Raw genomic sequence first — 18039 nt, forward strand, 5'->3', positions numbered from 1 at the left:
GAACGGGCAGCGCAGGGGTTATGCTAAAGGGATGGAAGACTTCTATGCTGATGCACTTTGAGCATTCATTTAGAATACAAATAAGTGTTGGAAACACAAACTACTTAATCACTGGAAATTACCTGAGAATACCTGTATGTCAAGCAGGATAGGGGAGATGCTTCTTGCATTGGCCAGATACGACTGGATTTGAGACTTTGCTTGGGCTGTGTTGTCAGCTTTTGGGCAACACCTGATCAGTTGCTTTTTCAGGGCTACATTCTTATTGGTCTTCTGTACTTCTGCAGTAGACCTCTAATTGCCACTAAGCAGATGTGAGGGAGCAGAATTTGGCTTTTGGTCTCTAATAAAACAGCTTGCATGGGAGAAATGCATGGTAGGCGTACATTCATAACTGCTACTATTGCCTGCCAGTACTGTTATGATTGATGGCAGCCAATGGGGGAGGGTGGGAAAAAGACAGCAAAACTAGTTTTCTACAGAAACATAAAACTGGAAGGATCTTACTGAGTCCCCAGGTCCATTCTCCCCTGCTTTTGCAACCAGCCATTTCACCTAATCCTTTTATTAAACCAATCAAGCTGTCCAATACTGCTTAAGTTTCAAATCCTGCTGTCACCCTCAGTCTTTTCTGTATTAACTGGGAAAATGTTTTGTTTTTTCAAAAAAAATAGATTCCTTATCTTTTGGATCAGCCAGATAAGTGATTTGGGGGAAGGAAGGGGGGAGATCATCTGCTGTTGTAGGTGAGGGGCCTTTGTCTCATGTGAACTGAGTAGACAAAACATGTTTGAAAACCTGCTGGACCAGTTTATCAGGAGGTTTTTTTTTTTTTCTCTAGAAGGGGCAGGGTCTGATTCAATGGATTTTTTTTTTTTTTTTTAGGTGTGGGAGCAAGGCAAGTAGGGTTAACAACAATGTGTGCCTGAGGGCAGAAGCAGAAACTGGTAGATTGGGGAGGTAGAAAGGCTGGCAGTGAATAGATAAAACAAGGAAGAGAGGGGCTAGGATATACAAGATGAGCAAGGAAAAAGCCTGGGGAAAGGAGTGGTGGGGACAGGCAGAGGCGAATGAGCAAAGGAAAGGGGCAACATAATTTCTCTGTTCCACATAGGAAGTGTGGAATGGACAAATTAGAAGACCAACGAATGTCCGTCGGAGGTACTTTGGTCGTTATTAAATTACCTTCCTGAAACAAAAGTTTAAGCTGTTGGGTTATGTCTCCCCCCAGGCATATCACAGGGCACTAGCCCTTCCTCCCCAGCCACAGCTTGCTTGCAAAATCCCAGGTTAAGAATAATATTACCCCAGGACACAGTTATCTCTGAACTGATTTATTTTCCTTATTTTATTTTGACTTCTAGTTTCCGGTGGCCTGAGGGTCTGTTAACAGCAAGATGAGCATTTCTTGGTTTGGACACTGCTTTATTGTTGTAAAAATAATCTGGTCTTTTTTGGCAATTCCAGATACACAAGAACTAGCCCTTTTCTGCACTGTGGACAGGTGGTCAGAACAGGCTGCTCTCTTAGCTCTGTTTAGGAGTCTCAAGACCTGCCTTTGCCTAGAACTGAAGGATCAAGGTTGCTTAGCTGTTTGTTAGTTGTTAGTATGGGTGCTGACAAGAGCAGAGGAAACATTTTTGGAGGAACTAAAATTTTGGCTCTAGTTTTTCAGTTTTCTTACCAAATGTCCCTAATTCTAGTTATCAGATGGTTTTTATTCCAGAATATATTTGACTTTAAATGCTAATGTTAACAAATAATCAGGAAGCTTTTAAAAAATAGAAGGAAAAGCACCTGAGAACAACTAAGGCTGAGGTCTTTTGTAACGTCACATAGAAAACCAAAAAAGACACACAAAGTCAGGTTTGTTTTCACTGTAAATCGCCATTTGAAAATTGAAAATTGAAAGCTGTAGATTTTCTTCATCTTCTTGAGTACTCAGGCTTTATGGCTCACTTTACTACTTGTGGTATTCTCTTTTCAGATTGCAGCTGGCAAGTTAAGGCAAATGACCGAAACTTCCATGAACAACCCCAGTTTCAGAAAAAAACATTTCTATGCTGTAATAAAAGCAAATATGCAGTAAGCTACCTTCCTTTTATATATGATTCCTTTGATATAAATCTTCCTTTATATATGACTGATGGCTATTTCTTAACAAGAAGGAGCAGTTGTTGATTTAGAATAAGGCGTTTCCAAAAAAGTAAACCATGTACATGTAATACACCTTAAACTCTTTTGTAAAGGTGGGCAGGTATAATCTTTCCAGTTGCATGAATGAAGGTCCATGTTATAGACTTCTGTTGACTTAGCTTTATTAGTCAGAAGTATTATGAAGTGATCCCTGAGTGATGAAACTATTTCAGCAATAGTTCCTAGTGCAGGTGCAGTTGTGCCGGAAGAAAACTTTTATGCCAGCACACTTTATTTCACTTGAAGGATGCTGGAATGAGCTCTACTGCCAAAAATAGAGTTCTGCTATTTTATTTTGGGTCCACACTAAAAGTTCTCTGCTGGCACAGTGACAGTGTCATATACAGAAAGCAGGGTATTCTGGCAATAGGCTCCTACTGTGGACTTGGCCACTGGACTGCCAGTAGCATGCAGATTGTTTTGCTGGCTGTGCATGCAGTCTAGGTATAGATGTTACACTTAATGTGCATTACGTGTGCAGAAAGCATGTTAAAGCCATAATGGAACAGAGGTTAATGGCACTTAATGCACCTTAAAATGGTGGATCCCAAGTTAACCCTCAATGGATGTCGTATTAGACTAAAGTGTTTTAGGTTAGAGTGCTTTTTGAATATCTTTACCATATCCATCGTACTTCAGTATAGGTCACATTCTGCTGCCATCCTAGGGGCCTCCCACTGGGTGACTTGCTAGTCATAACCAGTGCTTGTCTGCCCTGGGTGAGCACCTGAATGTACTCTGTCTCCTCCCTATGCAGCTGGGTGGGGAAATGGAGCTTCTCTGCCGTGCAGCTCCTTCCCCCTCCACGATCTTGCAAGCTTGGCTCTCAGTGGAGGCTGGGCTGGGCCCGTGTGCTGGGGAGCTCCGTTCCTCCCCAACCCCAGTTCCTGGTGTGGTAAAAAGCTGGGCCAGGCAGCCCCATACTTCAATTCCTGGCTGCCGCTGTCAGGAGGCTAGGGCAGAGGGGAAGGGACCCCCCCCTGCCATGTGGAACTGGCTGGGACTCTCCTGAGACCCCAGCCAGCAAGCTTTGGGGAGGGCCCCCGTCTGCCCAAGCCTCCTAACAACGGCAGCCAGAAGCTGCAGCACGGGGCTGTCTAAACTGGCTTTTTGTCGTGCTGGGAACTGGGGCTGGGGGGCATGGGAACCCCCTCTGTCACAAGGCTTCCCCTCCACAGCTTGCTGGCTGGGGTTTTGGGGGGGCGGAGGGAGCCTGGCTGGGTCTGTGCAGCAGTGCCCCCCTCCCCCTGGCCCCAGTTCCCAGCACGGTGAAAAGTCGGGCTGGGCAACCCCATGCTGCAGCTCCTCACTGCAGCTGTCAAGAGGCTGGGGGAGAGGGGAGCCCCCTCCGCCATACAGTTCTGACCCTCTACCCAGAGACCCCAGTTAGCCCTGGGAGAGGGGGGGCCCTCCACACCCCCAGCTGATCCTGGCAATCCCCAGCTGGCGGGGCGGGGAGGAAAGGGCTGGGAAGAGGGGCTACTCTAGTAGTTTCCTGGGAGGCATGCCAAAGCGTCTCCCACCTGCTGGGCTTGGCCAGTTCAGGCAGGCACCGAGCATTCCCCCACCGAGTAGCAAATGCCTGTTTGATTCATTCCCCCTCTAACGTATAGCGTTTTTAAATAAAGTGCAATAGAGTACTTCTGCCAAGGCCTTCTTTTACCTTTTTGGAACATTTGTATTTAGCCACAGAAACCAATCATTCTGGAATGATTATATATAGTTGGTTACCCAGTTTTTTTCCCTGCTTTTCTTGCAGGGGTGCAATTAAAGCATTAAATAGCCAGCAGGCAGCAGTGATTTCTCATCTGGAATTGTCCTGGGCTGCATTTGAAGGAGTCGCCTAGAGGTGAAAGGTTGCATATTCCTTTCCTAGGTCTTTGATTTGCACAGCACTCATTTTCTTTAAAAAGGATTGCTAGAATTTAGGTTTAAATTGGTAGTTTAGTAGCTAAACTGCCTGTGCACTTTACTTTGATCAAGGCAATGATCCATCTTAAACTGGCTGTATAATCGGGTCATTCTCTCAGCCATTAGCAGAGGTGATTCCAAGCATACTGCCTTATGACACACCAGTTGGATTGAGGCAGTGTCTATCAATGTATGTGTCGCTATTTGGAATGATGCTTTACTTCTCTTTTCTACAGGGAAATTCAATTAAGACCTACAAGTACAATCCAATCACCTTTTTACCCTTGAATCTACTTGAGCAATTTAAAAGGGCAGCCAACTTCTATTTCCTGGTTCTTCTTATTTTACAGGTAAAACATAGTTAATTGTTTAGTAGAGAGGATTATAAAAATGATTTGAGTTGTTTAGTAGTGCAGCTGAATATCTGACACGATTCACTGCAGCATGAAACTACACATGATTTTATAAACTACTCCAGGTAAATTTCTCAAAAAAATCTAGTGCCTTTTAATATGTGCATTAGACACAGTACACTGTTCTGTTAATCACTTTAGTTTGTATTTAGATTTATATCTTGTGTTCCTGGCTTGGAATTACTTGCAATTACTGGAATTACTTGGATTTTGAACTCTGAGGGAGATACCATCTCAATGCTTTATGTGCAGCACCTAGCACATTGGCTTTCTGCTGTATTCCTGGGGCTCTTAAGTGCTGATGTAATACAAATAATTACTGTTAATCTTACTACTGGTATTTTTTTCCCCTTTATTCACTAGTGGGGATGCACACCAAATCGTTCCTTGATTATTCATTTAATTTTTTTAAAACGCTAATTTACAGACCCAGCTTGTAACTATTTCTGTACTGATAGGGTAAGAATGTTGCATTTTAATGTCCAAAATAAACTTTGAATGCAACAATTTTTTTGCAGGCAATTCCTCAAATAACTACTTTGTCATGGTATACAACACTAGTGCCTTTACTTCTGGTTCTTGGAATAACTGCAATCAAAGACCTAGTGGATGATGTTGTAAGAAACATTTTCTTCATATTGACAACAAGTTTGTTCTTAATTTTGTAAGATATATCTATATATGTAATGAGAACACTTTATCTCCACCTCCCCACTCACCTACTTTAAGGCTCGCCATAGAATGGATAATGAAGTTAATAACCGGACATGTGATGTTATCAAGGAAGGAAGGTATTGTACAATTCTTGCTTGAACTTTGAAAGCAATATTTGTTCAAGTCTTACTAATTATTCTTGCATCCTAGAAGTTATAGATTTAGGCTTCTGTTCTTAAGTGTTTATATATTTATATGTGTAACTCCTGTTTGCAGTTAACGTGAATTACCCATAAACAATTGGAAGTTTGAAAAAAACAACCCTTAAAATAGTATGGTAAAACTAGTCTTTGGTTAGAGGGGAAGAGATTTGAATGATGTTTTTTTTTCTTTTTAAATGAAAAAGCCCTTCCTAATTGCAGCTTCTAAAAATTCTCACAAGATGTAAGGCTTAGTTACTGACGCCGAAATAGTCTATTGGGAAACGAGGAATATTTCAGGTTTTATGTACATACTGTACTAAAAGACTAATAGTAATCATTAAATTATTTTGGCATGCAGGTTCAGAGATGCAAAGTGGAAAGACATTAACGTTGGTGATATCTTACGTCTGAAGAAAAACTCCTTTGTCCCTGTAAGTGCCTTTAAGATTCATTCTGTGTATGGAGTTCTGGATTGTGCTGATTGCCCTGTATTTATTAATCATGGTGTTCTGCCTAGGCTGACATCCTGCTGCTGTCCAGCTCAGAACCGAACAGCCTTTGTTACGTAGAGACAGCTGAACTAGATGGGTAAGACGTACTGATTTCCATAGATGCTATTTTTGGTTTAATGGGGAAAGCACAGAAATGCATATTATGCTTTGTCTTGAGTAGTTCTATTATTTTCAGAGTCATAGTTTAAAGACCTGTCTGTTAACGCCCAACAATTTGCCTGGTCTGCGGTATGGGTAGTACTTGTTTTAACAAAAAATATATTTGATGACTCTAAAATGAAGTTGGTTTAGAAAGACCTTAGATCACATTATGTTTGCAAGTAACAACTGCTAGATTTTAGTACCTGAGCTTTTATGAAATGAGAGAGGTAGTTAGCCATGTTAACCTGAAATTAAGCAGAAGGCAAGGAAGGGTGGTATTTTGAATTGCATATACACCTGCTGGGGTGGGGGGGAGGCATTTTAATTAGAGCAGTTCCCAGGCAGCCACTTTAATGAAAATGGCTCAATGTCACATGTATTAAGCCCCCCACATTTCAAAATGGCTGCAGGGGCACTTTAACTAAACTTTATAGAATGAGTCTTAGTTAAAGTGCCCTCACAGTCATCTTGAAACCTGGGGGTGCTTAATACATGTGACAGTGTTATTTGTATTCAAATGGAACGTGTTGGAGCAGACTCAGTTTATTGAGTCTGCTCTCACATGTTCTAATTAGCATGCAGACCAGCACACCGATAGGCAGCCTTGGAGATCCAAGTCACTGAGAAAGGCATGAGCGTTTAGCTTTCATAGGCTACAGCCTAATTTGTCAAGTACTCTCCGAATGAGTTGATCTTAAGTGCCACCATCCCCTGCTGTCTGCTCCTTTATGCAAGTATGTTGTCTTTGCAATACGATACAGTGGATGTCTAGTGATTTGTAAAGCAAATCTTTTGCTTTGATTTCACCATGCAACTTGCTGTGATCTTTGAGAGTCCCTAAAAATCTATGCAATTGTCAAAATCCAGGTGCCTTTTGAATTGTAGGCAAGTGCAAAAAGCATGTTTTGGTTTTCTCCATTAGAGCTTTTGTCAGTAGCTGAATTTTAGATTATACTTCAGTTTTTAACAGTGTCCTCAAGCATTAAGAGAGCAGTGGCACTAAACAGCTTCTCTCATACTATAATCATCATCATGATTAGCCTTATCCTTTTATTGCAGTATTAGCTTCTCTTTTTTATTTTCAGTGGTGTAATTTAAAAGCTGAGTGGACAAGCACAAATATGTGGAAGATGATGAACAAGCTGAACCTATGAAATGTACAGGAAGAGGAGATGTCAGGGAATCTGGAAGTTTACAATTAAACAGAAACTTCCAAATCTCTGCTTTATTACTGTAATACAGAGGTGGGCAAAATGCGGCCCGGGGGCCAGACGCAGCCCGCCAGGCCATTCTATCCAGTCTGTGGGGCCCCTAAAAAATATAGAAAATTAATATTTATCTGCCCTGGGCTGCCTGTCATGCAGCCCTCGATGGCTTGCCAAAACTCAGTAAGCAGCCTTCTGCCCAAAATAATTGCCCACCCCTAGTGTAATATGATCCCCTGCCTTTTTTTTTTTTGAATCAACATAAAATTATCAAGATGAGGGAAGAACCAAGCTATTGAGAACTGGTTTTACAACTGTTAGTTTGTGCAACAAAGGACTTTAATAGAATACAATAAACTATTTTTTCCTTTGAATATTTTTGCAGTTGTGCTGTAACTCTGGTAGTGAGGTGTAATCTCATAGGCACAACATGGAATATTCTGCTTTGCATTGCTTGAGTGACTGTTGCATTATTTGGTTTTTCTTTGTTTGAACTGTGCAAGGCATGTGCTTGCTCTGCCTTGGAATTATTTTATTGAGAAATAGAAATCTGAATTGAAGATCTTGCCACAGCTTTCACACTTGCATGCTAGTACTATTCCAGAAGTATATATTTGGTATATGTGTTTGTAGAATTAGCCATCCAGTTTGTGGGGAAATTTAATAACATAATTTTTTGTTTGCAAATATGCTGTTTTATCACTATGTTTGGCTGGTAATGCGAGCGCAAAATACCTGAAACATGATCATGCAGTTTCCCATAGTGAATTTTGTGCCTATTACTTAAAACTTTCTTCATTTCTCAGGCTTTGGTAAAATGGACAACTTTTTTTTCTTTTAGTGAAACAAACTTAAAGTTCAAAATGTCACTTGAGGTAACAGACAGATATCTCCAGGAAGAAAGTGCCTTGGCAAGATTTGACGGTTTGTATGAGCACCCTTTGCTATCTTTGCTGCTCTTTAAACATAGCTCAAACCATTTATAATAATATTAAATCCTTGAGCTCCGGCTGAACTGTTGCATGCATTTTTGTGCTACATATTGATATAAAAACAAGCAACGGATTTGCCTGAAATAATTTTCTATTTTGCTCAGGAGCATTTCATGGACCAAAATAGGGATCCTTATCTAGCACTTGTTACTGTGACTTTTTTGGGCAGGGGATGTGAAAGAATTTATTGATATGCCCAGTTTCTAAGCCTTTTTGAATATTCCCCATTATAATCCAGCTGTGTAAAGATACAGTATTCCATTTTCCAAATATGCTATTTCCCTTCCTGAGAGAAAGATTTATTCTTTTAGCGGAGCTCCTCCAGCAGTCTTGGACTTGCAAATACTTGGCATTCGAATTAAACATTCTATCTTGAACGGGCTTATAATAGAGATAAGTGAATAGTAAAGAAACAGCGGTGTCTACTGCAGAGAGCAGTAGATTAAGACTTAGAATGCCCAGATTCTGTTCCCACCCATGGAATTAGCCTGTCTGCCTCAGTTTCCCTGTCTATGAAGCAGGACTAGAGGTACTGTTCCTTGAAAAGTGCTGCATGACAGCTTGCTATCATAGAAGTTTTTTGCTGTCACTTGCCCATTGCTTGCCGATTTTTGTCTGTATGCAGTCACCCACTTTTTGTTCAATTATTAGTGGAAACTGGATTTCTGTGCAATAGTTCATAAACACCTTGTAATCTGAAATAATTTGGAGACAAAAGCAAAAAGATCTGGTCATGCCAATCCTAGAATATGCAAGAGCAATAAATGAATTTCACAAAACTAAGGTTACAAAAGACAGTAAGATAAATTGCTGTAACCTTTTGGGCCAAACGTTTGCCAAATGTCGTCTTAGAGACAATTTTCCTGAAGTTTGCAAGACCAAAGAAAAGCCAGAATGTTTCAAAAAGTATAAAATTGAAGCATATTTTTACTTGGGGGTATATGCACACCTGTACATGTCACTTATGTCTCAGAAATAAAGCTTCATTTGATACTGTTTTGAGCAACACAGCCTGTGGAGCATACACGATCCAGTAGGAGAGACTTTCATTCCTATACTTTGTATACTGTGGTCAAAGCTTGAGAAACAGCAGAAATATCATCTGAAAGCCCCCTTATGAGGGGTTACCATAGCATAGCTAATGTAGAAAAGTAATACCTCTACTATGCATTTGCAGTCTTTGGATTAAATTTATAAAAATATCAAGGAATCTGCCATATTAAAAATACACTGCAATACAGGGCTGAGTATCTGTGCATTTGTTTTCAAACAAATGTTCCATTCAGAAAACTCACTTTAAAAGGTTACTTTTTGTAATGGACTTTGAGCATGTCTGCAGGAGGAATAAACTAAAATCTTGTACACTGTCCAGTAACATGTACATTTCTATTCTATGTCCAAACACGTGCATTTGTTTTGTTAGGTTTAATCGAATGTGAAGAACCCAATAATCGACTAGATAAGTTTACAGGAACCTTATTCTGGAGAAACATGAGTTATCCATTGGATGCTGATAAAATTTTGTTACGTGGCTGTAAAATCAGGAATACGGACTACTGTCATGGAGTGGTCATATTTGCAGGTATTTATATAATGCATAAACATACAACATGAGTTGAGTGTACAATAAGGTCAGCTGATAAAGGGTCCATTTAGTTAGTACCCAGCCCAGGGAACTTCTGGTAACTTCAGGCACAGCACCTGCATAAGGGATCGGACCTTAAAGAATTTGGCTTTACAAGGTGTTTTGGGCCTTCAGGTCCCACTGCTGTGTGCCTCTTCTGAGTCCTGACTGCTCAGCACTCTGCACACTGCAGGCTAGGGCTCCATGTTTGTACCCTGCAAGAACTGGACCAAAACCGTGTCTGTGATGTTGTGCTAGTAATTTTTTTCTAGCGAATAATTACCACACTTGGTGTCTCTAATTTTTTTCCTCTATTTTTAGGAGCAGACACAAAAATAATGAAAAACAGTGGAAAGACCAGATTTAAAAGAACTAAAATTGATTCCCTTATGAACTACATGGTTTACACGGTAACAGGCTTTATTTAAATTTGCTCGGTTGTTCGTTTCACATTTTTGAAGTTCAGACTGGGATTATTGTCCTCTCATGGCCGGTTTGAATAGTCATTATCCATAGACAGAAATGCTATGGCATAAATTCTGAACTAACTTTGGGCAACCAACCTTAAAAGTCAATCTATGTGAAGGCTGCATGTGGGTTTATCTACAGGAGAAAAAATGACAAAGTAAAGAAGTTTCTCATGGAAAGCTTGTTTCTTCCATCACGGAGCATGTTTCAACCACAAAGCCATAGGCTGTTCTGGGCATCTGTAGCTCTCTGGTCCCTTTGCAGCAGGGACCAGAACCCTAGTTTCTTCCTTGCCCAGTGAGTGCCCTTATCAGTAGGCTGGAGAGTCTTGCTTCTGCATCTTGCCCCAGGAACTTCGAATCTTTTGCTGCCAAGAGGAGTAGCTGCCACTTGAGGAGTGGAGAGAGCCACTTGTCCCAAATCAGTGATTAGATCAAGAGAAATTTAAGTGGGAACTCCCTTAGCAGTGAGCCAGACATTTAAGCCAGGTCTTTTCTGGGTGCTTTAATCACAACACCTTACACTGTTTTGAAGAAAGTGACAGCGGCCACTGTATTTACTAAACTAAATCCTTCAGGTGCATATGTGATAGACTGTTCCTGCTTGATTGGATTCTGGTGGGGTTTGTGCAGAGGAAACTTAATGTGAGGGTTATAGTCAGATTTAGACATGAGCTAAATACCATGCTCTGCCATGATGGAGTATGTGCAGAACCAGAGCTTTAGATGCTTAAGGGACTTTATTGGTAAAATGTAGATCCTTACAGGTCCCTTCCAGCTCTAAACTGGGAATTGGCATGCCTTAGAGCAGTGGTTCTCAACCTTTTTGTGCCAGGACCCATTTGTAAATGTTGATGGCCAGTCCTTACCCCGTGCCGCTCACTCCTGACCCACTGCCCCCTGCCCCCCCTGGAACTGACAGCCTGCAAGGGAAAAGCCACGATTTTCAATGCTTTTTAACCCATTTTTACAGTTTGTTGATCTGTTTTTCAAAGTTTGTTTGCTACCCTTTCATATATTCTCACGACCCACTTTTGGGTCATGACCCACGGGTTGAGAAACACTGCCTTTGAGTACAGGCATCTAATAGGCTGGAGTTTTAAGGACAGAACTCTTGTATTCAGGTTCCTAAAATTTCAGGTAAGTAATGCTATTTTGTATCCAGTAGGTTTTTTGTTGTTGGGGTTTTCTTTTTTTTTAACATTCATCTGTGGTGTTGGAATCCTTGCCTGAAAATAGGAAGGTAACATTAAGTTTCAATCTGAAAACTGAATAATATTAGCATACCAGACCCTTCACTGAGTTAGAGATTATTTTTTGTTGTTGTTGTTTTTTGGGGGGCAGGGGTTCTGGAGAAAGTAAAATGTAAAAATTAGACTTTTAAAAATGTTCAGTTCAGATATGCAAGGCTTTGTAGTGAAACCTGTTTTAATATCTTACTAAGTGCAGACCAGGGAGTGGTTTTTAATTAATTGACATCTTGGCAAGTGTCCCTTTTTAAAATCAGTCATTCAGAGGGAACTCGTTTAGCTGATGTTTTTCCACCCCCACCTCCCTTTTTACTAAAATGAACTCATGTTCTCATCTCAAGCACTGGAGAGCTGAGTGTCTTAGGAGAAACTTCTTCAGAAAGCTTACAGATGAGACCCAGCCTAGGAAGTTAGGCTGACCTTTGGAAGTGTCATGAGTGGTCTTTTTTATGTTCTAGATCTTTGTTCTCCTTATCCTGCTGTCAGCTGGTCTTGCTATTGGACACACTTATTGGGAGCAGCAGATTGGCAATTCTTCTTGGTACCTCTATGATGGACAAAACTATAGCCCTCCTTACCGTGGCTTCCTTAACTTTTGGGGGTACATCATTGTTCTCAACACTATGGTTCCCATTTCCCTATATGTGAGGTAAATACATGTCTTTGCATTTAAAATGTTGAAACTGTGGTTGATTAAAAGGTGAAATGAAGTGAGTTTCAATTTCCTAAGGTTTCCTCTAACATTTCTCTTCCCAAAAGGATGATGTGTTTGTCCAGTCTTCCTTTTATTGATATTTTTAGGAAAAATAATTAGCACTGCGTAGTTGTAATGGGCAATCTTGACTCAAGATATAGATGTATAAACCACTAGACCTTTTTTTTTTCCGTAGCATCAGGCTTAAGTGGCTGGAGATCTGAACGTGTAACTAGGATTAGCGTAATATTGAATCTAGCTTAAATCAGGCTTTTATGGCTGGCATTAGTATGTGACCATTAATGTTTTGTCTTGGAGATTTTACAGGGCTTCATTTATTTTTTAAAAGATGTTTTTGTAATAAAAAGTTATTTTTCAGTGGTAACCCTAAACATGAACTCCCCTGGTATGTATGCTTTGTAAAACTAGAAACCAGATCCACTAGTATTTTCTTCAGTATCTAGTTATTTCTGCAGTTCTTTTAAGAATATGGAAGAAACTGCTTGCAAGATTAGGCCCCATGTTGAATTTTCATTAATGCCTTCTAGACCTCAACATTAAAAGAAAAAAATGGCTTACTACTCTGTACAACTTCAGCAGGTTTATTTTTAGCTTAGCTTTTAGTCTGTGACCTAATTATTCCTCAACTGACATATTTTCTGTACTTCAAATCCTGCTCTTGGACATAATTGTGACTCCAGTGATGTGGTAGCAGCACTCCTACTGTAGAGTCCTGGATATTCCTGTGCATCTTTTTTTTGACTGCTACACGGTTGTTAAACTGAGGTGCACCCCCTGAACCATTGTCTCAAGTAGCCTCTACCTTCCTTGTTTGAACTAAAACTAGTATTTTAACTGGTGTGTTAAAATCCAAAAAATTAGACAACACTGGTCACTTGCTCCACTAGTATCCTTGAAAACTTATTCAGAGCTTTGCAGATTTAATAAAACCCCAATGCTTTAAAATATACAGTCACCTGTCAGAAGATTCTTTACTTTGCTCAGTGTTGAAGTGATTCGTTTGGGCCAAAGCTACTTTATAAACTGGGACCTGCAAATGTATTACCCTGAAAAGGATACAGCTGCAAAGGCCAGAACCACCACTTTGAATGAGCAGCTTGGACAGATCCACTATATCTTCTCAGATAAGACGGGAACGCTCACACAGAACATCATGACATTCAAAAAATGTTGCATAAATGGGCAAATATATGGTAAGTTCAGGCTGTCACTGTTGTACCACTGTTTTGTTTTTTTTTAGCCTTTTATAACAAATGCCATTGAAGGTCCATGATAATCAGAAAACTGTTACATGGTTAGAGAAGGTAGGCAGGAAACTGCCATTCTGAGCTCTCCAATGGCTGTATGGCACCTTTCATTTCCATAAGGACCAAAATCTTGTTAGGTTTAAAGCATGCTGAACATGGGATACCCCAGACTCATAGCTTATGTGTGGCTGAAGGAAAGGCAGTGATGCTTTGGACTTCACGAACAAAACACTTCCCCTTCCTTACAGAATACTCTGGGAGGTTTTTTAATGATGATCTAGTTAGCAAAATCCTCCCACCCCAAGGGTGGCCAGCCTGCAGTACATGCCACAAGTGGCTTGAGCAGTCTCTGTGTGGGGCACATGGCAGATCAGGGAGGAGATGAGCAGCACAGTGGCTGATAGGTCAGAAAGTAGAGCAGTAGATGGAGCTGGGGAAAGGGGATTAGAGTTGCTTTTGGAGAGGGCATGGGGCTAATTTGTGGCCTGCCTGCCAAAAGGATTGTCTGTTCCCACCCATCCTTCTTGAATTCTTAATTAGCAGAGGGACTCTTGCAAACTTCTGAAGCTCCTGTACTTTTCAGTAGAAAGGAACTGAGAGTCCGTGCACAAGCTCCCAGACTTCATATGCTTGGCCTATGCCCCTACAGAACTGCTGGTCAGAACATTTTCAGTTAAATAGTAGGATACCAAGATATTCTGTTTCATCGAAGGCAGTGGTTCTCAATGTTCTTAAAACCAGGGCACCCTCCATAATTTCTGAATTTGGTGGTACCCTGCTTGAGAGCCACTGTCATGCTGCCTGTGCTCACCTCAGTGGATTTCAACTGGGGTGCTCCCAGACGAGTTTAAAGCAGGCATGAGCGTCTACTTTGCGGCAGCCCTTTCTAGTCTGTTCCCAATACTGTCCCAGAACAGAAGCACACAGGTCAGTTGTTTCTGGAAGATGCTGTTCAGGATCAGACCAGGAAGGCAGTGTAGCAGGACTGCGCCCTTCTGCCTGCTTTAGGTTTATCAAATGATCCTAATCCAAACAGAAGCATGCACATGTCTGCCTGCACAAGGGGCAGTTCCACCTGTCCATGACAGCACCACTCCATTCAAGAACCACTGATCTAAGCCAAAACGTTTTGCTAAGACATCATGTTTCATCCAAGTTCGGCTGTATTGGGAAAGATGAAAATGTCCATGTGTCTTTACCTTGGTGGTAATCAGGCACTGCTCTGACTGATTCAGAGTAAACTATTCTGGGGGGACTTTTTGCCCAAAGGTGCAATGTAAAACGCACAGACATTTAAAAACCTCAAAATCAGAAACGAGAATTGTTGCCATCTCACAATGCCATGCTCTGGATTGGCCGTGGGATCCCCACTGGTGTTACCTCTTGCTTAGTCTGTGGAATGTAGGTTTTTTTCTCGGATTTAGGTCAGTACTGAGTGGAACTGGTTGTTTTGTTTTTCGTTTTTCAATAAATGTATTTTAGTTAGAAGATGTCAGTTCACCAAAATCCAAACGTTTTGCAGAAATGTTCCCTTTTGCGATGCGGAGGGGAGAGGGATGAAAGGAGAAGTCATTTAGAAACCAATTAAAAACTTGTTTATGATCAAATGTTAAAAGCCAAAACCAGAGCACAATATTTCAATTATCTGGAAATGTTCCCCCCTCCTCCAGGACTTTGGTTTGAGGGAGCTCTAAATTTCTTTTATTGTCCTTCTGAAAGGAAAGCATTTCAAATACCAGAACTCGCACTGAAACAAAATATCAGGTCCTCTCACTGCTTGGATATAAATGTCTGTGAAACTTTGCCCCTTTTGAAGACACTGGGTATGTCTGTACGAGATGCTTTACTGCAGAGTAGTGTAGTTTACTCGGCAGTAAGCATGTGCATCTACACATGCACATGTTTACTGTGCAGTAAACCTTGCTAATCATGAGCAAATTTGCTACCTGCAAATGCAAGTACCAAACTTACTTGTGATTACTAACTGCACAGTAGCACTCATATACATACCTGACTAGGAGCAAATCTGTTCTCAGTCAGCCAGCCACCAGGGGATGGGAGATTGCTCCCTGCCCCCAGAAGCTGCCTGCTGCTGAGGCAGGCTCCACCACCGGAGCCTGGGCTGGGACTATGTCCCCCTGCCCCACCAGCAGGGAGCTCCAAGCCCCCTGCTCTGAGATCACAATTAGGGAACAGGGGCCGGGAGATCCTTATCTCCAGAGCTGGATCTGCAGTCGCAGGGCCAGTGCTGGGAGATGCTTACCCTTATCCATCTCACTGCTAGCTGCCCCACCGGCAGACTGGGGCAGGGGGCTGGGACCTGCCTCTCCCATGAAGCTCTCCCCAAGTCCCCTGCCCTGATAAGGGAGTTGGGGCTGGGAGCTCCCTGCTGCTGGGATGGGGGCCCATTGTCCCCACCCCAGCAGCAGGCAACCCCCCAGGGGCAGGGAGCAATGTCTCAGTCCTGGCCAGGAGACAGCTCCATTGCAGGGCCCCAGGAAGCAAGCGTGGTTTGTTGCCATTAGCAGCAAATCTGCTCCCACTTCTCTACACATGTAGACGCCTGCCAGGGAGTGTTTACTCACAAGTAGTTTACCTGCAAATAAACTGCTCCTGGATGTAATGCATATGTAGACACACCCAATGGGGCCTTTTTTGTTGACTTCAGTGAATGCAGGCTTGGAAATTCTCATATTAGATGCACTGTAAAACTGGGGCTACAGAAATTGGTGTAAAAATAGGAACCTACAGCGTTTAGGATATTTCTGTTTGGGAATTTTCAAATGTTGCTGTTTACTTTTGTAAGGCTTCAGATACATATCAAGCATTTAGATTCCTGTTGTTTCAATTACAGGAGATAACAGGGATGAATCTGGGCAACCTCAACATTGTGCAGAGGTAGGTTGGTTTACTTATTTCACAATCCATGTGGGTTTGAGAGAGGGGTGGTGAAATTCAGGTGTTTGTTTTTGGTTTGTTATGTTTTTATTTTCTGCTTACTTTCTCGAAGCTCAAAGTAATTGCATTCACCTTAAAATCTGTTTGTGTTTTCCTTATCCAGCAAGTTGATTTTAGTTGGAACATGTATGCTGATGGGAAGCTCTCCTTTTGTGATCATTATCTGATAGAACAAATTAGGTCTGGAAAGGACCCTGAAGTTCGCCAATTCTTTTTTCTGCTTGCAATCTGTCACACAGTGATGGTAGAAGTTTCTAATGGTGAGTATTATGCTTGTGTAAATGGAAACAAGAAGTGCACTGATTCAGTTCATATCAAATGGCCCCAACTTAACTAGAGCCATAAGTGAATTACTCAAAAACGGCTTTCTTCTTTTTTCGCTGTTTCAATTAATATAGGTGAGCTGAACTATCAAGCAGCCTCCCCAGATGAAGGGGCCTTGGTAACAGCAGCCAGAAACTTTGGCTTTGTTTTTCTGTCACGAACTCAGAATACAATTACCATAAGTGAAATGGGGGTTGAAAGAACTTATGATGTTCTTGCCATCCTAGACTTCAACAGCGATAGGAAACGTATGTCTGTTATTGGTAAGTTGGTCACACCTATGGCAGAGTTTGTGCCCTGGGCAAACCCTGCGGGAGTGTTTGAGGGTGGGTAAATTATGCATAGGTTATGAAAGGGTGGGGGGGCATGCAAGAGATCTACCCAGTCTCCAGTTGCCATGGCTGTGTGCTCTGCCCACCCTGGCTTTTGCTCTTAAAGCAGCAGCAGCACAGTATCAATGCACTAACTGTTGCTGCAAAAGCAAAAGTTGAGGCTGCTTTTGCTGCTGTGCCATGGCTCCGAAGAGGTGGGAGATGATTGTGGTGTCTCTCCTAAATCAGTTCATAGGGCTGGTGCCCATCTCACCCACCCTTAGTTATGCTATTGGGTCACATGTGAACGCACAAAAAATCACCCTTCCTTTTCAAAGTGCCTCCATAGAAAGCTAATGGGTGGATCTAAGATTTTGAAAAGAGAGATGCAAATGGTGTGGTACATTATCACGTGTAACAACATGTTTTTATCAAGTTAAAAAGAAACTAGAAGCTTTAGTAATAAGATAGTGGCCTTGAGCTATATTATTTACTTTAAGTTTGGAACGTAAACTTTAGGGCTGTGCAAAGCTTCAGTATCTGATTTGATTCGGAGCAGATTCAGCCCAATTCAGCAGCCGAATCTTTAATTTTGAATGGAATAAGGAGACCCATTAAGAGGTCCAAATCGAATCGGAAGCCTTTGAATCAATTTGGAGATTCGGCCATAGGCTGTAAAGGTTTCCGTCTCATAAAGTGAACCCACTCTATAATGTAAGAAATAGGGATAGGTTCCCAAGGCAGTGAGGGAGGGAGGTTGGGACTAGGGGAGGGATGGTGGTGGAGGGGTGTTGTTCCCAGGGCTGCACTATGCTCCCCCTGCCCCCCCGCGCCTGGGTTCTGCCTGTCCCTACTCGCCCCAGCTTCTGGGCTGCACCGTGCCATGGTGCAGGCAGCTGGTGTCGGCTGTTCCCGG

The 18039-nt window shown here is 41.8% G+C and overlaps 1 protein-coding gene across 1 annotated transcript in view; it reads left to right on the top strand.

Moving 5' to 3' along the window:
* The window catches only part of ATP8B1 (ATPase phospholipid transporting 8B1), a 42932-nt gene that overhangs the window by 4675 nt on the left and 20218 nt on the right, over positions 1–18039 (top strand). The window contains exons 2-15 of the mRNA XM_019531745.1: positions 1988–2085; positions 4344–4457; positions 5039–5137; positions 5250–5311; positions 5736–5808; positions 5895–5965; positions 8077–8159; positions 9651–9809; positions 10173–10261; positions 12027–12217; positions 13268–13476; positions 16385–16428; positions 16592–16748; positions 16887–17075. Of these exons, the coding sequence (XP_019387290.1) occupies positions 1988–2085; positions 4344–4457; positions 5039–5137; positions 5250–5311; positions 5736–5808; positions 5895–5965; positions 8077–8159; positions 9651–9809; positions 10173–10261; positions 12027–12217; positions 13268–13476; positions 16385–16428; positions 16592–16748; positions 16887–17075 (1638 nt within the window). The remainder of the gene's footprint in view (positions 1–1987; positions 2086–4343; positions 4458–5038; positions 5138–5249; positions 5312–5735; positions 5809–5894; positions 5966–8076; positions 8160–9650; positions 9810–10172; positions 10262–12026; positions 12218–13267; positions 13477–16384; positions 16429–16591; positions 16749–16886; positions 17076–18039) is intronic.

This window comes from Crocodylus porosus, unplaced genomic scaffold (assembly GCF_001723895.1).
Source record: "Crocodylus porosus isolate Cpor-Errol unplaced genomic scaffold, CroPor_comp1, whole genome shotgun sequence".
Lineage (NCBI taxonomy): Eukaryota > Metazoa > Chordata > Crocodylia > Crocodylidae > Crocodylus > Crocodylus porosus.